Source organism: Cyprinus carpio, chromosome A9 (assembly GCF_018340385.1).
Source record: "Cyprinus carpio isolate SPL01 chromosome A9, ASM1834038v1, whole genome shotgun sequence".
NCBI lineage: Eukaryota > Metazoa > Chordata > Actinopteri > Cypriniformes > Cyprinidae > Cyprinus > Cyprinus carpio.
In genome coordinates, this window is record NC_056580.1 from 21810774 (window position 1) to 21837947 (window position 27174).

Below are 27174 nucleotides of genomic sequence, written 5' to 3' on the forward strand. Positions count from 1 at the left end.
TTCAGCTTAATTTGTTTCCTGTCTTTTTAGGCAAGTTAAAACAGTTGTAGATTAGTTGGCTTGCAGTAAAGTCAGATTAAATGTATGTTTGCATCCTGATATAAGAGTAGCTTGCCTGTTTTACCCCATGTACTCTGTAGATGATGATAAGAGCATGGCCACAGAGAAAATTGAGCCTCTACCCAGAATGATGAGCCCTGTCAAGAAACCACACGTAGAGAAATCAGCGAAACAGAGGGCTAAAGGTGGCAGGGTCAAAGGACGAATCACCACCCCTGAACGCAAACCTGTTCGCAAGGAGCCAGTACCCATCCAAAAGGATGAGATGAAGAAGAAAAAAGGTTTTTGTTGCTGGAAGTAACATTTTGTTTGGTTTTATATGTTCATTTTCTTTGCATATTCTGTATTTTTTTTCCATTATATAATTTCCATATAGCCCTTCAAATGTTTTTCAGCAAATTAAATGTTTAAATATTTATGTTTAAATGTTTATTTCCATTTTGAGATGTCATGCATCAAATCTAAAACTTTGTATTTATTAAAATTAAAACTTTGTATTACATAATTTATTATTATTTTATCATTTTATTTATTTATTATTTATTTGAGGCAGCAGAGAGTGTCCATGCAAAGTACATTCAATTTTAGTTACATTATTCTGAATTTTCCTCCTGGGTTCAATTAAATCTCAGTGCAATTTTCATGCTTCAGCCAACTTTTTTTCATTACATCTATGTTAAATTAGTCTTTTAGTAAAACATTATTTGTTCATTGATAAGGTCAGTGACTGTATCCCCTGTTGTCCTGAATTGTATTGCTGCTGTGCCTGTCCTTGATTCTGTGTCTCCCTCTTGTAGCTGTGATTAAGAAGGCTGAGCTCACAAAAAAATCTGATATTCAGACGTACTCTCCTTCCCGGAAGAGTGTTTTAAAGTCTACCGTAAGGCACCCTAGACCTACCCAACATCACCCATGTGTTAAGCGGAAACCCACAGGTGATCTCTGTCACAAGAAGCTGTTTTGCAATGTGGCTGGCAAACATGGGCATTGGCATGTTTTTTTAAGAATGATGCTTGTCTATTTTATTTGTTTTTCTTTTTATGTATTTTGTAAGGCAGATTGTATTAGTTATGCAAGTTGTATGTCCATGCAGTGTTTGTAATGAGGCCCACTGGTGTATTATTCAATTCTTTTGTTTATAATGTTTTCATTTTCTTATAGCTTGACCTTTCTTTTTGTTGTCTGCATGTATTCTCTGTTTTTACGCTTATTTACATTTAGCTTTCTTTTCAAAGTGGCACTGCTTATTGAATATTGTCAAAATATGGTGCATCCAATCAGTCTGTGTGTGTGTGTGTGTTGGTCTGTGGGCTAATTTTAAAGGATGTCATTCAAACTTAAATGTGTTTGACAGTTTATGAGGTGCAGCATCACTATTCAAGAAATCATTATTTCCTCTCCTTTTGTAATATTTCTATTTTGTTGTATACAATATTCAGGGACTAACTGCACTGGTTGCCAGGCAACTGGTGGTTTGAGTGAGTTCCGTGTGCAGAAATCTAGAGGAATGGAACTTACTGTGCCATAATCAAGTTCCAATGTTAGCTTTCTGGGAATTGTGCTTGAATTTAAGGTAGACATCTGATACATTGCTGCAATGCCCCAATTAGCCTTTACTGAACAGCCTCCTATGTAATACAGTTCATTTTTAAATTCTCTGTTTTTCTGTGCCAAGTAGTTTCAGAACAGAGCTTTCAACAGTCAGTTTCATATTTGATCCTAAATAGACCAATTAGAAATACCTTGGCTTTACCCTCAAAATTTGCAATTTAATATTTAGAGACAACTACAAATAAGCCATTTCTATGTTGATTTGCTTGAAAAGTTAAACACTGTGGTTTTGTGGTGCTTTCAGAACATTGCCCTTTAGTTGGGACATCTGACCAGCTCACACAGCAACACTGACTCAACAAATGGCTTGAGTTTTGAGGCAGGATTATCTTTGACCAGTCATACCTATCACATTGCACATTTCAGTTTTCTGAAATGAGTGTAAAATAAATATAATTAAAATATTCAGATATAAATAAATATTCAGACTATAATTTCAAGCTCATGTGGCTGGTTTTGAATACAACATTGCTTCTGCAGTGTATTTGATTGTGTGTAAAGTTCAGTTGGTTTTATTTTCATCGGAGCGCATATAACTCAGTGGTCATGGTCATGGTCACAGTATGTATTTCTTAATCATTCTCAGCCTCTCTTCTTCTCTTTCGCTTTGCAGTGTCTGCAGATGGTCGACTGCCCTTCAGTGTGGCCAGGCACTCCAGAGACCGTGCATCTGTAAGCATCATGTTAGATATAAATCATACAAATATGATGATCCCAATTCAAGTGTAAATCTAGGTTATCAATAGGTTGTCAATAGATTATCAAATCTATATATTAGAGATCAGCTCAAGTACTCAAAAATAATAGCAATAATTAATAACAAAAGACACAAATTGTGGCTTAGTGGCAATTATTATTTTTTAATTTAACTTAAAAACATTTCACATAGATAATATTGACAACGACACACAAACGTACCGAAGGTCCTCTTTTACATTTTGTCATTTGTTACAGCATAATTTTTGGTGGTACCAAGAATTCAGTATATACATACTGTATATGTTTGCACCTCAGATGCCTCCCTAGTTTCCACTCTTTGTATTGCCTGCACATCCCATCTTATATCTGTTTTGTGTTTGTTTTACAAGTTTGCATGACCTTTTGCCTTATTTCCTTTAACCTTAAATTGATACTGTACATTGTGCCCCCTCAAGCAGTTTAATGGCCCATGTACTAATACTACATTTAGATTAACTAGACACATTTTCTTTTTTTTTTAACTTGTTCATTTTTAATTCCTGAGTGGTAACATGCCTGGTTAAAACTCTGGTAAATGCCCTTGTATCCCCAAATGTGTGGCCATATGTTGCTCATTTCATTTGGTTAAACATGCTGTCATGCAGATTTTCATATCATTTTTTGGTTTCATTTTCACTGTGCATGAATCACTCATCTGTCCGTGTTCCTCTCATCATAGACCTCCAATCCCACAACACTAACAAAGATCCCCACCTCTAAAATTCGGGCAGAGGCTTTGCTGCCAGCCCGGCCGAACTCGGCAAGCTCTTCCAATAAAAGGAGCCCGTTGGTGGAGGCAGGTCTTTATGAGCCCCGCCCTTCTTCAGCAGGCCCAAAACTATTGCTAAATTCATATGCTGTAAAGGTAAGCAGGGAGTGAGATGGTTCGAAAAACTATTTCCTTCTGCACAGTAATAACTTATCTAGAAGTTTCAAAGAACAGAATTTGGAAAAAATAATGACATGAGGGAGAGTATATTTTTATTTGTGGGTGAACTATCCCATTAAGTTTACCATGATTCTAACAGGATTAATGACTCTGTCCTCAGGATGGTGGTTCTCGCAGCCCAGAGAAGAGGTCGTCCCTTCCACGTCCAGCATCCATACTAACCCGCCGCCCACACATGGCTGATCATGAGGAGAGTTCCACTTCCATTACCAGCTCTGGGTCAACAGCACCACGCAGACCCACATGTGAGAGGCATTCTCTTGTACCTGTAAAATCGCTATGTATTTTTTTATTGTTTCTGTCTCTAGATAGAATTATAGAAATTTAATGGACACTTAACAGGTTGTTTAATGCACATCCTGACATCTATAATGCTTCTAAAATTGGAGTTAAGTGGCTTATAAGTAAAAATAACCAGCAGATAAGCAATATGCTTCTTTATTTTTTAAATACAAGTACAACCCCTATATAATAATAATAATATTTGACACTGATCAGACTTAAGTATGGCTGATTTGATTATACACAACTTACTACAATCAAATGAATCCAAGACATTTTATCTATATTGCATGTTTTTTATTTACATATTCTTTACCAAAAGCCAGTATGTGCTGCTAAAATTGATGAAAGAAGCACTAATCTAAACTCTTTTTGTGACGTGCCTGAAGAATCTGAAGCATTTCCTAAAAGCTTTTCAGACACATTTGGATCTATTATAGGACACTTTCAATCTCACTATATACTCACCCCTTCTCTTCACCCTGCTCCTGTAGCTTTCCGTACTGAAGTCAAAGCACAGCACAGGACAGGCAGGTCTCATAGCATGACAGGTATAGAGTATCAGTCCCTAATGTTTCACCCTGTTTGTCTTTCACACTTGCTGTCCTGTGCAAGGATGCAGTCACCATAAAAAATACAGTGCCATAAAAAATTATTCACCTCCATTGCACATTTTCTTACAGCATTGGGAACACAATGTTCACCACTCACATCTAAACTAACTAATCCAAAAATGGTGAATATTTTTTTATGGGCATATATTTTCACTTTTTTGTCTACACCTTACCTTTCCCATTATGCTTGTGAGTAAGTATAATTACTTTTTCTTTATGTGTTTGTTCCATTTTAAGCCCATTAAACATTTTTGTATGCATTATAACGTTTAAAAATCGGTAATATGATTTCATATCTATCATTGTCATCATCATCTACAGTGGGGACCAAAAGTCTGCAAGAAGTGCAAAAATTACTTCTTAATGCTCTTATGACTGGTGTTCTTTTACTTGTTTTCCAGTAAAAAGATCTAAAAATCTTTAAAGCAAGATACACTTGCTTGAGAAGGAGCATTGCATAAGATATTAAGACTCAGTTTTTACTTATCTTAATTTATATATTATATATATATATATATATATATATATATATATATATATATATATATATATATAAATAAAGGAAGTAAAAATCTGTTTTAAGACAAAATATTAAATATAATACTTTATTTTAAAAATTTTTTGTCTTGGGGTACTTTTTAAAATGTTTTTGAACGAAGCCTCTTATGCTCACCAGGTCCAGATTAATTTGATCAAAAATACAATAAAAACAATAATATTGGGAATATTATTACAGTTTAAAGTAACTATTTTCTGTTTAAATGTATTTTAAAATATCACATCCATGAGACATTCTAATATGCTGATTTGGTGCTCAGGAAACATTTCTTATTATTAATAATGAAAACAGTAGTGCTGCTTAATATTTTTGTGGAAACAGTGAGGCTTTTTTCAGGATTCATTTCATACAGCTTGGCTGAATAAAATAAATAATATCTTCTAAAAAAAAAACAAATTGTTATGCTGATAAAAAAACCTAGAAAAAATAAAAAAGATTAAATTAGAAAAAAAACATAATAGCATTTTCGCTAATGGACTTTAGTCTCCTCTGTATATTTTCTGTGAGAAAATGTGAACAAGTCATCTTCACATTCATTTGCTGATGTTGCACTTCCTGATTTTGAACATTTAAACTGATCATTTCTGTTTTCACTGAAGCCGTAGAGACTACTCGGTCCCGCTCGGCCCGCAGTGGCACCTCCACACCCCGCACGCCCGGGTCCACTGCCATCACCCCTGGAACCCCTCCCAGCTACTCCTGCCGTACTCCAGGTACCCCCCACACACCGGGCACCCCCAGATCTCTCAGCCTGCTGTCCCAGGAAAAGAAAGTGGCCATCATCCGAACTCCTCCAAAATCCCCGGCGACTACACCCAAACAGTTGCGCGTCATTAACCAGCCACTGCCTGACCTCAAGAACGTCAAATCCAAGATCCGTTCTATTGACAACATCAAGTACCAGCCCAAGGGGGGCCAGGTAAATCCAAATGCTCACGATTCGTCCTGATTTAACCTCAGCTTATGCTAATAGCCAACTATCCACTCTCTTTTCCCCTCCCCATCTGTCTTTCTTGCTGTTTTAATGCACCTTAAGGGTCGATTCTGTCCCTTGTGGGCACATTGTCCTTTCAAGTGTGCTTTACTGTGTCTCGCACTCATCACTATTGCCTTATGTCCGCATATATCAATTCACTGTGTGCATACTAATGGCTGCACATAATAGCTGTCAGGCCAGTTCAGTTGTCCTAGATTGACTTGTTTCTTTCCTGACTGGAAGGTAATTTATTCTTATGACATGAAACAAAGCATGCTCCAAAACTTTACCTCATTATTTTTGTTTTATTAATTTAAATATTTATTCTAAATAGCAACATTTTCATTTTGAAATGAATCAGAGATAATCGCTAGAACACTTTTCATTTGTTTTAAACATTAGTTTAGTTTGTCAAAATCATGACATTACATTTATCTTTCACGATATCTTTCATCGGTTGATTTAAAAAAAATAAATTATATGGCAAGATGATACAATTAAATACAATTAAATAATTCAGATTTTTTTGTTATATATAATTATTAAATTGACACCCCTAAATATATATTAAAGTTATATAGTTTCAATATATACAGTAAATGTGTCATTTATCACAATATGTTAAATTATGTATGTAATTTTATATTATATTGTTTATATTTTACTGCTCAAAAGTTTGGGTCAGTAAGGTTTTTTTTAAATAAATTATTTATGTTTATTTAGAAAGGATGCATTAAATTGATCAAAAGTGACAGTGAAGACGTTTACAATGTTACAACAAAAATTTTAACATCACAGGAATAAATTACATTTTGAAAGATATTTCACCATATTACTGCTTTTTCTGTATTTTTGATCAAATAAATGCAGCCTAGGTGTGAAAAAGAGACTTTTTTCAAAACCATTAAAGGGGTCATATGATGCTTTTTTTAAAGATCATTATTTTGTGTATTTGGTGTAATAGAATATGTTGACATGCTTTAATGTTCAAAAAACAGGGTAGGTCCTCTATGCCCCGCCTCTCTCAAACGCGTCGTTTTCTACAAAGTCCCTCCTTCTGACAAGCGCAGTCTGCTCTGATTGGCCAACTGACCCAGTGCATTGTGTTTGGCCGAGCACCGCAAGCACTCGTCGGAAATGTAACGCCCCTTTCCATCGCGAGCTTCATCTTTCAAAATAAATGTAAAGACAGTTAATAATATCCTTAGTTTTACCATCAGTTCAAGCCTGAAAGGGGAACAATGTTGTGTGACAGACACAGTGATGAAGCTCTTATGTGTTTGCAGTATACAAGCCACGGACGGTTAAGACAGCTGACTCCACTGTTTGACCATCTCACTCTTCCTCTCTCTCACACACACACACACACACACACACACACACACAGATCATGTAGATACTATTGGCAAAACTCTGCATTTGAGCATTCAGTAGCAAATACTTACAGTAGCTGATTCAGAGGCAGTGTTGTAGCAAAGTCAGAATTACCTCCTCTCCTAGGTTCACAAAACTGTCGTCCCTAAAATGCGTTGCTCTGTTAGTAATCTTAAAGATTCCTAAATGCATCTACTTTCGGAAGGCCACATAAAGTGCTTTTGCTTTCGCCTAGATACACACAGCATCTCACTGACATTGCTGCTTCAACACTAGCTGTGGTTACTGAAACCACGCCTTCTTTCTTTGCGTGAACATTTGGGCAGCACTACGCAAATATTTCCACATAGTGACGTAGACATTTGGGGGCGTGTTTGAATGAGCCGTTTTAGGGGGCCGTGGCAGAGTCTTAACTTTGATAAAGAATATCTCTTTGGATTTGAGACTTTAGTCTTTGCAACTTTACAGATCTTCTTTATGCACCAAGAGCTTGTAACACTCCAAAGAGAAAGGAAAAACTGAAATCACAACATATGACCCCTTTAAATCTAACTGACCCCAAAATTTTGAATTGTAGTTTAAAAATATGTATTTAAATGTAAACATGTGAATTTATTAACACTTTAAACACTATCAGATACCATCATGTTTTGCCCCAGTACTGAAAAAATAAGTAATGGAATATTTGTGTGACTGTGTTTAGTATTTTTGCCTCTCTTAGGGAAATGTTTTGGATTGTATAGTAGATTGTAGAACAACTGGACTGCATCCTGGGGTTGTGGGTTATACAAACATAAATGCACATACAGATATGCGCCAGGGTGGTTTTTATTTCTAGGACATACTGTTCTTTACTGGAGATTTGTTTTCCAGATTGAACAGAGTTCAGCCAGGACAATGAGGACAGGCTCGTGATGTAAACACTCCGTGTGTCTTTATGTCATTTCATGCAAGCTTGCTATAATGACCAGGGTGTAGGCTGCGTGTTGGAGTGACATATTTATGTCTGGCTTGTGGCAGAGTGCAGCGGTGCAGAGAAAAGAATTTAATCAGCCAGCGGAGTGGGAGACTGTGATGTTACTGGGATGGGAGACTGCAATGAGAAACGATAAAGAAGGACATTAAGTGATGTGTATGTCTTAGAGACAGTGTGTAAGATTTCGGTTCTTGAGAAATGAATGCGTGTTATTTTTTTAATGGGGGAAGATCAGTTTTTCCTTCACTTTTGACAAAACAGCTGAATATTAAACAAGTAAATTGTTAAGCAGTATTAAATGAAGAAAAATGTTGGTCTGGACTTTTTTGTTCTGTCATGAAATGATTAGATTTGGAAAAGTTGGAATATTTTTAAAAATAGTTTTAAATAGTTTTTTAACAATTTTTATTTTATCTTACTTTTAAAGTCTTTCCCCCTCCCAGTGAAGCCCATTAATAATGTTAGTGGAGTTTTTTTCATCAAAATATTTTTTATATATAATTAAGTTATGTTTACTTAATACAGCGTATAAGACTATGATTTCATGTTGAATTTAAAAGTTAAAAGTACATTAGTAAAGAAAAGCTAATTTCATTCCAAATTAATTCTGAAGGTCAAATAAATTCTAAAGGTCAAAGAGTGAATAGATAAAATAATGTTAGTAATGTTAATAATAATGTTTAATAATGTTTTTTTTTCCATCAGAACAGTCATAATAAAAATAAATAATATATATATATATATATATATATATATATATATATATATATATATACACAGTGTGAATAAATAAATAAAAACCTTAACATGCACAATAACAAAAATGTAGATTGTGTGTGACCCCCTGTAAGTAATGACTAAAAATACTAAAAGGAAACAGTTCAATCATTATCACTTTAAGTTTGTCGTTAGTTTTTCTAGTGCATTTGAGTCCTGTAGACTTTACAGTGATGAATCATCTAGTGAAAATGGCATTGGAGTTTATTTTAGGGCACTCAAGACACCCTGAGGAGGGGCATGTTGTATAACCTCTGCCACGGCCTGAATCTGTCTGGGCCCAAATGCTCCCTCACCCTTGGATGACAGCGGGTGTCTCCCCAGCATAGTCACTCACAGAACGGGTTTAAGAGACAGTGACATGAACCACAATCTCTCAGGGTTGAGTGACCGAGCATGTGGCGGCCACTGCCAGTCTGTGTTTGCCCAAGGAATAAGACTGGGTGAGTGTGCTGTGCTTGTCTGTGCCTTAATGGCATAATATGTCTACTGAGGACCACTGAAGCAGACAGGGACAGTCTGAAAACTCGAAAAACCTAAAACATGGAAAGCATGTGTTTGTTTAATAATGTCAGAACACTTCATTAGATTAATATTCAAAAATATCTAAAAGCTACATCAACTCTGCTGTGTTATGTAGATATTTGCATCTGTTCTCTTTCAATCACATCTAAAATGTTTTTTCTTTACAGATATACAAATTAATAATAATGTGTACTTTATCATTTAATTCATAATTTTAAGAATGATTGTGATTTTGAGGTTGTATCATACCCCCCCCCCACTGTTTTTCATCATAATAAATGTAATGATGATATTTAATACAATAAATACTATTTTGACATTCCTGTTGACATAATATCATACCTCATTTCTTAAAATGTAGTATATAAGACTTAAATTATTTTAATTATACTTAAAGAATTTAGTTTATAACCAGAAAAAAAAAAAATAATAAAAATAAAGAGTCTGTCGTAATAAACAAGCATTGGCGTTAACATGTAATTTAAATTATTATTTTATTTTATTTGACTGGTCATAAAATTACACACTGTATTATCTTAAAATATAAAGAGAGAGAAATAAGTTACTTTTACTGAACTATTTTGTCACCAATTAGTGAGTCTTGCAGAGTAACATTGCCACTGAGATCATATCTTTTTTTTTTTTTATGTAGTTTTTTATGACCATATTTCACTTCCAACTTTCCGAGCCATATAAATAAATTCATTTGTCCTGCTGAGCCTTTAAGACTTTGAAAATATTGTTGCTAAAATATACATTCAAGACGAGCTGTTTTGGTAGCTAAGTTTCAATAAAAGCTCTGAATTTTTCATGGAAATTTTGAGTTCTGTATGTTACAGTATGTTTTCATGTACAATGAACACAAAATATCTCAAAAGATTGAGATAAATTGGATTAATCATTATATGACCCATTTAACATATTCTGTGTGTTTGTGTATGTTTTATGGCACTTTTGATAACTCAAAGTTGAACCTACCACATTTGTCAAAGCTTGAAGAATGAGAACTTTCATGACTCATGTATCTCTGGAGACTAAACACAGACACTCGCTCTGGCTCCACTGCAGCTGTCTCTCTCCCTGAAGGGTCATCATCTGTGCTTTGTTCTCCATCAGCCCTTCTGCATTGATATTATGTGCACCTCATTCAGGTTTGTAGTCTCTCGGTAGACTGATATGTGTGTGAGGGTGTGTGTCCAAGAGATTTCAGTAGCATTGACTACAGTTGTTCACTTTGACCTGCTTTCTGAACCAGCCAAGATCCTAGTCCCTGTTCCCTCATAAATTAAATTAGAAAACAGCTGAGACCAGTTAAAAGCATGCTACTACAAAAGCTTGGTAGTGAGTGCACTGTTGAAGGCTTCTGTTCCACTGCAGTAACAGCTAAATGGATTGTGCATCAAATGATGTGTGAAACTTTCACTGTAAATCGACTACAGCAGTCAGATATCATTGCTCGACTCGGATGTCTGATAGACTGTAGTACAGTTAGCCTTTATAGACTATACTTCATACAGATTGATTCATAAAAATTATTTTCCTTGACCTCTTAGGTCAGATGAGCGTCTTCTATCAGAAGGCCCAATTTGTATTTTTTATTTAGTTATTTTTTGCACTATGCAAATGAATTCACTGTCCTTAAAGAAGAATGCCATTTCTCTTACATTGCCATTTAAAGGTTCGGGATTAGTTAGTTAATGTTTTCTGCTTTTAATTTTATTCAAAATATTTGTAATGTTTATCTGGAATTACCTCCACCTACATATTCATCTATTCAGCCCTTTAGTGTGATGCTTCCACTAAAGGAGAAACTTTCAGCATAAATTAGCATTAAATAAGTGAAAGATTCACATTTGCATTAATGCAGCATATGGGGGTCTAACTGTTGGATAGAGTGTCAACAATGAGTACAGCTGTAGTTTAAACCTTAAGGGGTGTTCATGCTGACAGTGATCAAATCACAACGTCTCTACACTGCTGGTTGCTGGAAGGCAGACATTTCTCTTGTGACGGGACGAGCCAACGACAGACACAGTGGGCGTGGCGTCAGGCCTCGGAGAGGTTTTTATTTAACAGAAAAACCAAAACAAGGGGGAATAAAGTGTCCAAAAGGGGAACAGTGTCCAAAACAACAGGGAATCTGGTGTCCTCGTCGTGCTGCGGGGTTCGTGGGGGTCTGGCAGTGTTCATGGAGAAAGGGTCCAGGTAAGGGGCGGAGTCCGGCGGCCGCACGCGCTCCCCTCTTCGGTCCGGGGCGCGAGGGGCGGCGGCTTCTTCTAGCGGCTTCATCCTCCTCGCTGGCCGCGGCGCTTGCAGGGGATGGACGGCCCGGCATCCTGGCCCGACGGCCGTGTAGACGGGTGCGGTTCTCGACCGGACCGCGGGTCCGGCAGCTCACGTCTCTGGTGGCGCGGGAGTCCCTCAACGCACCCTTCCTGGACCCACGAGGACACCAGTGTGCATGCACGGGGAAAGAGACCGGTCTCCCGAGGAGAGGCGCGTTGGGCTTTTAAACAGCGGCGGTGATGAGGCTCCATTTCCTTCAGGTGTGCCCCATCACACGCCGCCAGCCCTGACTCGTCCAGCGCCCCTCCTCTCTCCCACACACCACTCCTATCGGGAGCCTGGTGAAGGGCGGCGATTTAGGACGGGGTGCCGGTGATTATCAGGGAGGAGGCAGCTGACTCGTCACACTCTCCACTGCCCAATGGAAGTCGTTGTATTGTGTTGCTGCACATTTGCATAAAGTTGACCTCTGCTCAACTTTGTTGCTTTGTCAGTGCTTCACTTTTTATCGACTGGGTATTGCTTGGTTGATTTTTGGCTGCAGGTGCTGTGAGCACATCGACAATGGGGTCAGGTCCATCTTTGGTTGGAGTTATGGGTTGTTTTTGAATACTGATCTGTCTCACCAATGCACGAATACCGGTTGTCTGTATGTGCGTGTGCATGCAAGTGTGTGTGCTTCCATCTTCATTAAAAGAGCCACATATCTTTGTATTTTCTAGATTCAAATTTTAAACATGAAGCTGGACTTCAGTCACATACAGTCAAAGTGCAGATCCAAGGATAATCTGAAGCATTCGCCCCATGGAGGCAATGTATGTACTGTTCCCTCTCTCCATATGTCACTCTCTCCTTCTTTTCCAAAGCCAATAGACCTCCACAATTTTGACCCTTTACTCTGTCCATTAGGATTAAATATGAACATTTTGCTTCCTTTCTGGATCTGAGGGTCCTAGACTTCCAACTTAGAAATGTTCCGGACTCATTTCTGCTGCACTGGATGCTCAAAGCTACAGATAGGACAAAATGCCTACCGTGGCAGAATCAAACATCATATAGATGCAATCTTTAATGAACACACACATCAGATATAATATAAAAAACCTGTATATGGGATAATATACAAAACTGAAGTCCCTTCTTGTTGTTCATCTTGTGAAAATATATACACCCCATATGTATATATTTGTGGACTGTAAGGCATCAACACTTGTGTGTCAACTGTATGGAAGTCATATCAAAACAAGACAACACATCATCAGCCCTTCTTTTCAATATTTCCAATTTCTCTGAGTAAAAAAAGTGTTAATTTATATATTTATAGTTTTGCTCAACAGACTATACCATGGAGTAATTCCAGCAACCTTCATGGCTTCTCATTCTTTTTTTCTTTAGGTTTCAAGGTCTCCTGTATTATACTACCTTATTGTTTTTTCTTTTCCAAAACCTAGTGATCTACCTTGCTGTCTGCTGCCCACATAGGCAGCATCCTAATTGAGATGGAACATATTAACTGCATGTCTATTATGTACACTGCAGTTTACAGTGCGGGGTCTCTAAGATTATTACCCTTAATGTTTTGAAAGGAGTCTCTTATGCTCACTAAGGCTGCATTTATTTAATAAAAAAAAAATGCAGTAAAAACAGTTAACTTTTGAAATGTTATTCCGTTTTAAAATAAATCTTCTCTATTTGAATATATTTTAAAGTGTAATTTATTCCTTTGATGGATAGTCTGAATTTTTAAGCAGCAACTACTCCAGTCTTCAGAGTCACAACATTTAATTTTGTTTTAGATTTGAGTGTTTTAGTAGTAATTTTCAACATGTATGTTAATAATTGACATTTCTCTTACTTTGTCTGCTATCTGTGTTTGTTTGTTTTTTTTTGTGTTTTTTTTTTAACTAAATATGTTGCAGTGAATTTATGGGATTGTTTTTGCTGCAAAGGATACAATGCTGTTTCACAATTTGACCAAGGCAGCAGTATAATTATGCCTAAAAAATCCCAAAGGGCTATGCTGCTACATAGTCAGCTCACTAGGTTTTGCGTGTTGTAGTCTCTCTGTTGTTTCCGATTGTGCATATAACCAACAGAAATGACTTGACTGGTATTTTCTAATTGTCAGAGCTGGTATGTTCTGAGTCATGTCTGCACTTCAATCAGATTTGCTTTTTCTTCCTCTCGCAGCAGCAGTCAGTCTGTGAGTCACTGTGAGTGACTATTACAACAAAGCAATAATGACCACAAGGTGTAGAGCATGACGTTAGCAACGCCAAGGTCATGGGTTTGGTTTCCAGAAAGCATTACTTATGCTGTCTGCTTAGTTTAGGTTCATTATTTGATGAGGGCTAGATCACTTTTGTGACAGAAATGAAAGACTCCTAACATCCATCAAGCTTCTCAGTAAGAACAGTTACTTATTATTCTCAAAAAAGTTTGACTTCGTTTTTGTCCAAATACATCAGAATCTACCCACTGCAATGTTAACTTCACCATAATCAGGGTATCTTCCGTCCATTCCAAATCCGTTTTCAATTAAAAAAACAGAAAACGAAAAGACTCAAGAGGATTCAAGTGAGAGAACATGGACAAGACAGTTGGTCCGTGTACGTTTTGATCATTTCATTTCCTATTTAGAATTCAATAACGAGAAATGGAAAAATGGCTCGTTTATTCGTTTTTTTTCTGTTTAGTTTAGTTTATTTGTCGTTTGGGGTTTACAAATCGGTTTATGGCTTCAATATTTCATTCGCACTTGTGGGCGGCGCTGAAAACGCTGCTTTCATCTGATTGGTCGAATCGCTCCGCCTTCAGTTCGGTCTTTTCATTCTTTCAGGCAGAATAAGAGTCAGTGCGAGTGCGACACTGAAATGTCTGAAACCACCACTCACTGTTAATTAGCATAATATTTGAGTCAGATGTTGCTGGACACATAATTCGTGCTGCTGCGACCTGCAAGTGACCCCTTTAAATTATTTCTAGCTTATAGTATTGTATGAATATTGTCCCACTGATAAATACAGTGCAAATAATTCTATCTCCTTCTATAAAAGTAAAGTGGAAATAAAAATTAATAAACCTTAGCTCAATGATAGCTGTATAATATAAAACAACATTAACTACTGCAGCTGGTGCCAAATAAAAATTATTATGTATTATGTAACAGCAAGTCAAATGTAGACTAGAGGGCCACACACTTGCACTGAATGTAGCATTGAATAGACTGAACATGAGCAATACCCATGTTACTGTTTCAGGACCATATTTGTTCCTCCTAGTTTACTGTGTTTTGGTTAGGATATTTAAAGATGCAGTTTTTTTTTTTTTTACCTCTGCCTCCAACAGATCCTCGATTTGTAATTTGAGGTTATGAAAAACAGAGGGATCAGCATCACTGTGACTATATATATATATATATATATATATATATATATATATATATATATATATATATATATATATAAAATTACCACATAAATAATTTATAATTTTCACTTATCCCTCCTTACTTCAGAACGTCTGTTGGAGGCCCCTCATGGCTTGGAAAATGTTTCCAGACAGATTCAGGAGATTAATTCCAACACACAGGAATCAGCACATAGGGCAAACCTAGTGACCATCTTAAAGGAAACATTCATGTGTCTTATCTGCAGAGGTACCCACTCACAAAAAAAACCTGCATCTTTAAATATCCTAACCAAAACACAGTAAACTAGGAGGAACAAATATGGTGCTGAAACAGTAACATGGGTATTGCTCATGTTCAGTCTATTCAATGCTACATTCAGTGCAAGTCTGTGGCCCTCTATTCTACATTTGACTTGCTGTTACATAATACATAATAATTTTTATTTGGCACCAGCCGCAGTTAATGTTGACAGCTAGCAGGAGTGTGGTGGGGTGCCAGGTCTGTTTTGACCAATGGATGGAGACCTCAAGGCAGTGCCCTAAATGCAGATCTGAAGATTTTGTCTTTATAGATTACATTTTCCATTGTACTAACTGACGTACACCTCTGCATGCAGACACCCAACTGTACAAATTAAATTTATAGATTTAAAACCCAGTCCTGAACCGGGAGAACCATGTTCTGCAGAGTTCAGTTCCAGCACACTTGCTTGGACATTGCTACTGATCCTGAAGACCTTGCTTAGCTTAGGTGTGTTTATTCGGGGTAGCTGAACTTTGCAGGACACTGGCCCTCCAGGAGCAGGACTGAGAGTCCTGACATTAGCTCTTTACATTCTTTGCATGTGATTTTATCAACACCTAGTACATCTTAAAATATACATACTCATGAAAAATAAAAGTTCCAGATGGACAAACATTAAATGCATAAACCAGTGTGAATAAACAATATCTTAAAATAAATTTGGAGGTAGGTTGAAAAAGCCAGAATGGGAAGTTTTAAGTAGTTGTACAGCTTAAAGTGTGAAGTTTATTCTTGTACACAGATATGGCATATTCATGGCAGTACACATGAAATTCATGTATTTATTTGTCATTTAAACTGATGTAAACAGAAATCCTGTCGCCCCCTCTAGTGGACATTAAGTGTTAAGGCCTTCATTGCTTAGATAACAAAAGTCACTAGGATTTTTTTGGGAAGGTAAGTCTGGCCAGTTATATAGCACCGCAAGTCAGATGAGTCTGAAGATCTGAGCTGAATTTGGTGAAACATTAAAGTTCTAGTCTGTGTCAATTACTCTCATAATAAATAATAATAATCTTCAAATATATGTTTGCTTTCTCAAGCCCAACAAAGAAGACTAAGAAGAGAAACATAATTCAGTTTAGTATGTAATAAAACTAATATTACTAATTTCATAAATTTAACTATATTAATTTTCAAAATTAATTATTATTGTCACACACACCTAGTACCTTTTGACTTAAAAGACGAGAGTGGTAAATGTTACAGACATATTATCATGGATCTGTTCAATTAATTATTAATTTTTATTTACACTTCACTTTTATCCAAGGAGACAGAACTATTTGCACTGTATTTATCAGTGGGACAATATTCATACAATACTATAAGATAGAAATAATTTAAAGGGGTCACTTGCAGGTCGCAGCAGCACGAATTATGTGCCCAGCTACATCTGACTCAAATATTATGCTAATTAACAGTGAGCGATAGTTTCAGACATTACAGTGTCGCACTCGCACTTACTCTTATTCTGCCTGAAAGAATGAAAAGACCGAACTGAAGGCGGAGCGATTCGACCAATCAGATGAAAGCAGCGTTTCAGCGCCGCCCACAAGTGCGAATGAAATATTGAAGGCCATAAACCGATTTGTAAACCCCAAACGACAAACAAATAAACTAAACTAAACAGAAAAAACGAATAAACGAGCCATTTTTCCATTTCTCGTTATTGAATTCTAAATAGGAAATGAAATGATCAAAACGTACACGGACCAACTGTCTTGTCCATGTTTCTCTCACTTGAATCCTCTTGAGTCTTTTCGTTTTCTGTTTTTTTAATTGAAAACGGATTTGGAATGGACGGAAGATACCCTGATTCACCATGAATGTCTAAACAGCTGAATGTCTGTCATTTGATTCAGTGATCTGAAGCTGTATTTGTGATGTTCATTGCACTTGTTGGTTTTCTTAATGTTGTGGCATCTTCAGCATATGGATCAGTTCTGCTTGATTTACAGCTAAGTCAGGGTTGCCAACACTCGGGGGTGGGGGGTGGGGGGATCTCACTTCAAGCTGAACTTAAAAGTTGGCAACCCTGGCTTAGTTAACTATTTTTATGCATTTAGCAGTGCAGTTCTCTGTGCCTTTTTAACTGTTTAACTCATCAGTTATTGCTCAGTACACACATACACACACACACACACACACACACACACACACACACACATATATATATTACAGCACCATATGTGAAGAAGATATCAAGTTTCTGTTTTATGTTTTGTTCTCAAACTCTGGTGTTTCTCACAGGTTCAAATTCAGTCTAAGAAGATTGATCTTAGTCATGTGACTTCCAAGTGTGGATCATTGGACAACATCCGTCACAGGCCAGGTGAGCATGCTAATGAGTTCTGGAAATATTAACCAGAGACCGGAAATTTGCAGTGTCATGCAGATTGCTTTTAAAGCATGGAACGTCTGAGCTAGACTGTTAAATGATACAACAGTGCCACCTCGTGGTTTTTAAGTTGTTAATGTCATCCTTTGCCAAACCCATTTCAAGTGATTCGGCCATTTCAGATTGTGAATGTGAAATTTGTGAATCTGTGAAAGAATCTTGCAAGACCTTTCCAGTGATGAACACTGGACAATGATTAAATAAATATCATTTTATATATATATAAAATATATATATATATAATTTATTTATTTATTTTTTTGCCGTTGCATTTTCAAGAACATAGATTTTATATAGGTCTACTTTAATATTTTATAAAGATTTTGGAGAATATACATACACTGCTTTTCAAAGGTTTGGAGTCATTAATGTTTTAAAGTAATGAAAGATGCATTAAATTGATTACAGCATTACATTTATGCCTTTTACATTTATAAAAATGATTAAAAATTTATTTCTGTGTTAAATAAATGCTGTTATTTGGACCTTTCTATTCACTGAATCTTGAATCTTGAATCAAACAATTGTGAAATAAGTGTATCATGTTTTCCACAAAAAAATATAAAGCAACATTGATATTATTAAGAAATGTTTCTTGAGTACCAAATCAGCATACAGTATTAGAATGATGTTTGAAGACTGGAGTAATGGCTGTCTGCTAACAATTAAACTTCGCTGTCACGGGAATAAATTGCATTTTAAAACATAATAAGACAGAAAACAGTTCCTGTAATAATATTTCACAATTTTCTGTTTTTTTTTTTTTTTTTTTTGAGATTGTACCAACAGAAAAAATGAGAAATTGATGGATTGTTTAATGACTCTGTCTGTGTCTCAGGTGGTGGTAACGTGCGCATTGAGAGTGTGAAGCTGGGCTTCAGAGAAAAAGCCCATGCGAAGGTGGGCTCCCTGGAAAATGCCCACCATACACCTGGAGGAGGACATGTACAGGTGAGTGCACAAAAGCAGATGCTTGTACTTACCCATCCCACATCATACATAAACACCGTCTCCAACTTCCTGTTTCCTGCTTCATTAGATCGAAAGCCATAAGCTGATTTTCCGTGACGCGGCTAAAGCACGCGTGGATCACGGAGCGGAGATTGTGATGGAGGCGCTCAGGCTGTCGGGTGGCACCTCCCCTCACAGGCACAGCCACATGTCCTCATCCGGAAGCATCAACATGCTCGAGTCGCCACAGCTGGCCACGCTGGCCGATGATGTGACCGCTGCCCTGGCCAAACAAGGCTTGTGAATCCCCTCAAAACATCTCAGTTCAACTTTCCCCTCTGTTCAGTCTCCAGTAGTCCCCATCAGTGGTGTCACAGTTCACATTTCCTCCCTCTGGTATTTATGGAAGACTACAGATTCACTTCCCATATTCACACTTTCCTCTCCATCAACCAACAATCTTGCAGACCCTTGTTGTGACTATCTGAATTGGAAAAAAATTAGATTTTTTTGTTGTTGTTCATTTTAATGAATAATGACTTAGCTAGAGAGGTACCAGTGCTTTTTATTACCCATGTTACTTGTGACTTTTTATGGTTGTGTACAGACAGTGGCCTCAAATGCTGGTTTAGGGTCAGCGTCAGGTGTGTTGCGTAAAAAAATAGGTTGATCAGAATTTTTTATAATTGGGAATGTGGCGCGACAATATCATGCTGCACGTGTTATTTTGCCCATTCAGTGCATGGACTCTAAAACATCTCAACTGAGAGTCACATACGATCAAACATGAAATACACTATAAGGGAATATATTTATAAATATGCCAGCTCTTTGTCTCAACATCTCATGCTCAATCAAAAAAAAAAAAAAAAAGGGAAAGATTACTCCTTAGATAACTTATACCTGTACAATTGCATAAAAAAACTAGATCGTATGACGAGCATGTATTCTAGTACACAAAAGAGGCTATTTTCTATTTCAAGGGATTTTAGTAAGTTATTTGCTGAAACATTGAATAAAAAGAACACATCATGTTTTGTAGATACTAGTGACGATGTTTAGCTTGTACATTATTTCGGATGACCTTCGCTGTAGTTAAGAAACTGTTGCTTCCGTGGATCTTTGTCGGTACACAGTTTAAGCAGATTTGTGCTGCGACTTACACAAAACAATGATATTACAGTTACGCAAAGACATTCAAGGGCTCCAGGTATACATGAATCATGCAAGATCTGCTCAAATTTGCTCAGTCTTGAAATGTAAACCGTCCCGCCATTTTTCAGAGTCGAGATGTAACAGATCTGTCTCAGCAAGATGGGTGGTGCTGCGGCCCTCAGTTGATTCTTGGGACTCTGTCGGTGTGTTAGGCCCTGTGTTTGTTTGCTGATTCCTGCTTGGATGCTTAGCTTTCTTTCTTAGGAAGTGGAAAAAGAAACATTAAGAAGGTTGCTCACTCCGCTTGAATCTGTTTGTACTCCAGTATATTTTTTCTTGTCATTTGTGGTTGTCCCCTGCCCCTTTTCCTCTAGAACAGCTGTCATTCGTAGGCTTCTGTGTTTTCTCGGCCCCTCTGAGCCTTACCTACCCTTTCCCTGATTCCCTCAGCTGCTGTAAATGTATTTAAAAGGTCACATAGATGTACGCAGTTTTTCTCCTGTTGGTATGATACGGATTATAAATGCCCTTAACAGTTATGACAATAAAAATACAGAAAATGAACAAAACATTAGTGTGATCTATTTTTTTTTTTTGGACTTTGTGCTTGTGAAATGTGTAATGACCTATAGTTATGGTATTATTGCCTCCTTACAGGTTTAAAAAAAGCAATAACAGTTACAGTATAAGTTGTGCATTATAGTGATTTTAGAAAAGTGGAAATCTATTGTGTGAATTAAAGTGTCCGGGACAAAGAATGTCTCCTTAGCCATGAAAATTGTTCATCGGTCTCGCTTTAAACTTAATTGCCATTTTACAATATTTCATTATTAATAATTTGTTGCAGGCCTCATGTTGCGAACTCAGTGTTTAAAAGATTTCTGTTGAAAGATTATAACTTTTTCTTAGTTTGTCTGGTGAAATGAAAGTCAATGTTAGCATCAGGATAGGGCGAATATACATATATATATATATATATATTTGACAAAAAACTGCAGGGAAACCTTCAACCTTCTTTTTTGCTGAGAACAGATTTATAAATGCTTTTCTTTTCTTTTTCCTTATCCAGTCAATTCCTGATCAATAAAATCTTGCTAAGAACCATCTTATATATTTTAGTTGAATATCCTCTTTCACTCTGATACAATAGATTATGAATTTAAAATGGGTAGTGAATACTGTTTCATGTTACAGTAACTTTAAATCCCCAGTGCCACTGAGTCTCACAAAGTCTACTACTGCTAAGCTATTTAAATGATCAGTCTTGTTTACCTACTTGCTCCACTTGCCTTTCTGTCTCGTGTGCTGAGTATGAGAACATTAATCACAACAAGGCAGATACTTTGTGAAAAGTTTATTATGAGAATTGACAGAGGCAAAAAATAAATTAAGACTCTGGGGAAAGGGAAAGGAGGTTTTGCAGCCAGTCTATTAATGGCAGTATTTTTAGCACCTTTGACTTTGTGATCCAGACAGTGAGGGGTCAAGGGGGGTGGTTTATATTTTTGTGTAGCTACGATGCCCCCACACCCCCCACACCCCTCACAACCATTCTGCTACGGAGAGGCTTGTCCCGGCACGAACAACACCAAGAAAATTAGCTGGAAAAAATATCAATGGCTTCCAAGAATAGACAAAAGAAATAGGAGTCAAGTGGAAAAAAAAATAGGACACACAAATAACTAAATAACTGTTTATGACTAACATCTGTGTCCCTTTCATCCATTTCTGAGTTGGTTTTGGAAATACTGTGTGGATGTCCTGACATCATGGAATCTGGAGAAACGCTTCAGTTTCCTCACAACTGCGACTTCTTACACAGACATGATGTGTTTGACGAAAGCTGTTCAGAATGGAGAGATTGAAAAAGAATTACAGGACAACAAATAAACATTATGTCTATAAATCAGTCTGCCATTAAAACATTTTACTGTAATAAATGTTCATTGAGACAAAAGAAAGGATCATAACTGACCCTCATAGTTCACACAGCCATTTTCATCCTCCTGGCCTTGCATAAGAGCATCGATCTCAGCTTCATTCATTTTCTCACCTGTAGGAGAAGAGAGAAAAATGGTTGTTCAGGTCATTAAATAGATGGAAATCTGATGCATGCCATAAAAATGCATTTAAACTCAGATATAGGTTATGTGAGAGGATCTATGATTTAGTCTGAAGTATCAATGAGCTGTTTGAGGGGAAACAAGATTATATATATATTAAAAATTGTTGAATTTTTACTGCGAAAATTTGGAACAAACAGTCTTTACTGTCAAATTTCATAATAAAATAATTTCAAGCATGAAAAAAATATGTTGAAAGATACTGTACAAATTGTGAATACATTTTAAATAAATTTGAACAAATCTCCTAATTCACTAAAAAAATGTCTGAAAATTGTTTCAAATCTATAGAGCTAATTTTCCCAAAATGTTTTATGACAGCCACCATTTAAACTATAATAGCTTGAAAACAGACTCGATTAGAAGCATAATATTAATGGTTCTCAACCACACTGAAAAAATGGTAGCATCTAAATGACCTGGTTTATTCAATTCAAAAACACTTTTGGCCCCTTACCCAGTGTTGACAAGACGATACGCAACTCGGCACCCATTACTGTTCCGTTGCCCTCCTTATCGAATACACGCAGACCCTCAACATAGTCCTCGTATGTTGCCTTGTTTGGGCTGTTGACCACAAACTGCAGCATGGGCAGGAAACCCTCAAAGTCGACTCTCTTGTTTGCCATTTCTGTAAACGGGGTCAGAAGTGAATGGAGGGGTCATAGAGGGCAGATGTAGTGAAACAATGCACTACAAGCACCTGTCACCACATCAGCCTTCTACCAATTACAGTTAAAGAAACAGGCATCTGAAATATGTCATGATGAAAGCTCCTGAGAGTGCTGATGTTGACTAAAGGTACTTTTGGGAAAGCTAATTAAAAGTTTAAAGAAAAGGAAAAACAAATCCGCTTACCATCAGCAGTAGGGTTGCCCAGGATCTTTGTAACCTCTTTGTTGGTTGGGTTCTGTCCCAGTGCACGCATGATATCTGCAATCTGGTTGTAGGCTACTTTGCTGTCACCAACTCTGTCGAAAAGTCCGAAGGCCTCCCTATAATCTGGAATTGTGAAGAGAGTATTTTAGTTAAAGGTGAAGTGTGTCCTTTCCAGTGCTGGGCAGTAACTAGTTACTAGTAACTAGTTACTGTTATAATACTAAATTTGCAGTAACTAGTAGTGTACCTAATTACTAATAAGATTTCAGTAATAATATTACAGTTATCATCTATAAAACAGCTAGTTTTTATAAAGCTACTTTTGATGCCTCATCCCCTACTGATTTGAAATCCAACAATCCAATAAATCATAGGTTTTTTTAATAATTTTCACGGCTCACATAGGCACATGAAGTCACCAGTGCATCAGGAAAGCTTGGAGTATGAAAAAGCTTACATTCAGGGGATGTAAATATTGCCATTACCCTGATTTTGTCAGGAGAAAAGGTTATCCAAACACAAATGTGTAAGTTGTAGGATTAATTACTCTGGCATTACATGGCTTGCCCACCCACATCCCTCTGATCTACATATAAATGATATTACTATAATTAAAAATCTTATGAACTTATGTGATTTCTTTTGATGAAATACTTATGAAATATAATCATATTTTGGTAAGCTACACATAACAATTTTCAAGCTACACATAACAATTAATACAACACTTTTACTTAAAATTCACTATCAATCACCATTGAGCATTTGTAAAAACTTCTGACTTCGATCCAATGTAGATTTTGGTCAAATGGTGAGGTAGAAATATATTATTAGTAACATTTTAGAAGAATTTTATGGGGAAGATACACAATTACAACTTCTGTGGGGTGTGAAGGAAAAGTAATGTAACTAGTAGTGTAACTAATTACTGTTGCCAGATAGTAATAAATAAAGTAATAATATTACTTTTGAAAGGCGTAATGCGTAATAAATTACATTTTTGGAGTAACTAGCCCAACATTGGCCATTTTCTTCACACTAGTTTCAAACATGATTCAGGAACACATCCCTGTCTGCTATTGGTTGATCAAACCGATAATCCCGCCCACAACTCACACCACTGGTTGATGCAATTATACTGTATTACATTGTGCTATCCACCGAATTTTTAATGTACAAGTGGATGCTTCCAGTGTCAGCTGCTTCCAGTTATTTTAGTTGGACAAAAATAGTCTGTTATGATATAAATTGCTCTTAGTTATCATATTATTATTTTTTGTCCATTTGCTGCACTTTGTTTGTTTTGTTTCTAGTTGTTTGCCTAAACCTATAGTGGTAATGAATCTGAAGTTTTGCACATTCACATGAAAACGCTTACTTCTCTGCACAGTTTTACGCATTTAAGGGATCAGTTTAATTGTAGTACAATTGAGATAGTAGTATAGTTTTGTTAATATTATGAATTAGATTTTATTTGTATATTTTCTACTTTTTAACTTTAGATAAAGTTTTTGTAATTTTGAAGTTTTGTTCATTTTTATTTGTTTTTGTTGTTTTTTAATGTCTATTTTTTATTCATTTTTATTTCAGTGTTTTTTTATTTACATTTTTTTTTGCTTTTAATGAGGCAATTTCAATGTATAATCATATTCATATAAGTATATAATTATAACATCAATATTCAGATTAACTGAAAGTTCATGTAAGTTTTGCCTATAGCAAAACCTATTAACTTGGAAGTTTTTTTTATTGATTTGATGTCAGTTTTCAGCATCTAGATCTATTACTCTAAATATTAATATAAAGTTGTCTAGAGTCAGATTATCTCAGTTTTGCTTATATTCATTTTTTTAAATGTATAGTTATTGTGTTTTGCATTTGTAGACCATATATTTCATTTGGATCTCTCAAACTAATGTGCGTTTACAAAATACCAGGCACCCTTGTTAATCACTACCTATCAATCTTATTAAATTCTGCTAATTTAAACCAAAAATTAGCAGACTGAATAATAATCAGTGCTCACTATTTCTATGGATGTCATGGCAATGAGTCTAGTGGTTCACTGGAAGATGATCTGCTAAAGATTAATAGCTTCATCTGATTTCTGCACAAAGCCAGCTGCCACCAACGATGTGACAGGGGTGGGGGGAGACATTCAAAGAGTCATCTTGGAATTGATATGCTCTCCCAAGAATATAACTCCCTCCATATAAAGGCAGTACCATGTGAGGCCAGAATGCTGACTGCAGAGTAACTCACACCCAAGCTGCTGAAAGCTCCCCCTTACTGAGCAACGACCACATTCTTCCACATAAGACGCAGGCCTGGACAATGGTGCAAATTAACTGTGAAGTTGCATGGAACTGCTTGACCTTTATACCACAGTGGAAGTAAATCCCAGAACAATTTGGGAATTTGACACAGGTCGCTTACTTCAAACCACTTAAAATGTTCTAAGCTTTTGAATTCATATTGCTGGAGCCATTACATTTCTGCCTAGAGGCATAGTTAGGATATTTATTAACAAAATTACCTTCTGCAAGATTTTTTCCCTATTATATTCTTCATTATTTTAAGCACTGCACCCCTTGCAAATTCAGTACAAATTTGTAAGCATGGGTCATGGAATCCATAAAAAATAATCTCACCTTCCAACTGGTCCTGGTTGAAATCAACCTGCAGGGAAAAAGAGGTACTTTTTATTCTATCCTACAAGTCAAACATATTAAAATGTGCTTAACATATCAGTATGTTATTTCAATTCAAATATATGGATCAAAATTTCATGACAGCTTCATTTGAATCTACTTTATACTACATAGTGTAGTTATGTAAGTCAAAGAATATATACTGTGAATGGCAAATACCACTTTTGTAAAATAATAATAAGTAATGCAAATGATTTTTCCACAACATAAAACAGGGAGACTATGTGCATGGCCTGAAGATGCTGAATGATTTTCAGGACCTGAGAAAATCCATCACATCACTAACATCGTTATGACAGGTGAGTCATTCACAAACAGCTGCTTTAATAGACAACTAAAGAGTAAGAGCCCCATCTTGGCATGCTTAATTTAGTTGCTCAGCTGCTTACAGAACAGTAAGGACCTCCATGTTTGGCCATGTGAACCTACTCCACTTTTGGCTATCTGGGCCAATCAGAAAAGGGGTGTTACGTCTGATTGTAGTTACGCAGAAGAAGAAAAAACAACTTATCCTGAGCTATCCGTGGTGCTGAATCATCCGCCAATAATAGCTATTTTCTGCAGTCATCAGACACAGAACAACCTTAGAATGCTTAGAATGATTTAAGTCATTAACCAATATAATATGCTTAACACATCAGTAGGTTAGGTACATTCAAATATATGGCTCAATCTTTTATGACAGCTCCATATGAATCTGCATTACATTGCTACATACTGTAGCGTCGTTAAACACATTATGAAAGCAATTATAAAGTTTAACGCAACCTTTATGCAGACATTTTCATAAATAAGCAATACGAGGCTTTAGAATACAAATATAATGAATTATAATGAACCTGACATGTGAATAATAACAGAGCATTATTCTGGTGCAGAGTTGGAATTATGTAGAATACTAACCAATCAGCATTCAGGACCTGAACTATCCCTTTTATTATTATTATTTAATTATTATTATTATTATTATTATTATTATTATTATTATTATTATTATTATTATCTTTTGTAATTTAGTAAAAACTGTAAATCTTTAATTTCAGCTAAACGATAATAATAATAATAATAATAATAATAATAATAATAATAATAATAATAATAATAATAAAAAAAATAAAACTTTAAAGTCTGAGAAAATTAAATGAACTTTCAGTTCACATCTGTCTGTTTGAAGTCATGTATCACAGTAGTGGTCGTTACCTTCACACCGGACAGATCTACTGCTGCGGGTTTAGGTGGGGCCTCGGGGGCAGGCGCGGGCGCGGGGGCAGGTGCGGGCTCTGCTTTCTTGGGAGGCTCGGGCTTCTTAGCGTCCTTCTTAGGTGCCATTTTTTATTTTATTTTTTTTGTCTATTTGTCCGCCGGGAAGGAAGTCAACACAGGGAGTGGACCACAGCTTGGAGGATACTCAGCATTCTCAAGGTAAGTATAGACGTTTATATACGCGTATAATTTACTTCAGAGTTGATGTCAGACTGATGCACAAGCGGATTGGGTCGTTAGTTGCAAAGG

At 36.3% G+C, this 27174-nt stretch overlaps 2 protein-coding genes across 14 annotated transcripts in view; one reads left to right on the forward strand and one right to left on the reverse strand.

The window, feature by feature from the left end:
* LOC109095765 (microtubule-associated protein 2-like) overlaps positions 1–20518 on the forward strand; it is a 103542-nt gene extending 83024 nt beyond the window's left edge. For 8 of the 13 annotated variants that reach the window (XM_042764141.1, XM_042764148.1, XM_042764150.1 and 5 more), the window contains 11 exons: positions 141–341; positions 858–995; positions 2285–2343; positions 3089–3274; positions 3459–3603; positions 4135–4191; positions 5413–5732; positions 12450–12542; positions 17696–17777; positions 18682–18794; positions 18883–20518. In XM_042764141.1, the coding sequence (XP_042620075.1) occupies positions 141–341; positions 858–995; positions 2285–2343; positions 3089–3274; positions 3459–3603; positions 4135–4191; positions 5413–5732; positions 12450–12542; positions 17696–17777; positions 18682–18794; positions 18883–19098 (1610 nt within the window). In that variant the 3' untranslated portion in view covers positions 19099–20518. The remainder of the gene's footprint in view (positions 1–140; positions 342–857; positions 996–2284; positions 2344–3088; positions 3275–3458; positions 3604–4134; positions 4192–5412; positions 5733–12449; positions 12543–17695; positions 17778–18681; positions 18795–18882) is intronic. The other 5 variants (XM_042764142.1, XM_042764144.1, XM_042764143.1 and 2 more) reach the window with 5 other exon arrangements.
* A 770-nt stretch (positions 20519–21288) lies between these two features.
* myl1 (myosin, light chain 1, alkali; skeletal, fast) lies at positions 21289–27092 on the reverse strand. Its single transcript, XM_042764155.1, has 6 exons — positions 26863–27092; positions 25603–25630; positions 22931–23074; positions 22530–22703; positions 21925–22002; positions 21289–21792 (listed from the first exon to the last, which is right to left on the reverse strand). The coding sequence occupies exons 1-6, from the start codon at positions 26989–26991 to the stop codon at positions 21764–21766; spliced, it is 582 nt and encodes a 193-aa protein (XP_042620089.1). The 5' UTR covers positions 26992–27092; the 3' UTR covers positions 21289–21763.
* Between the last annotated feature and the right edge of the window lie 82 nt (positions 27093–27174).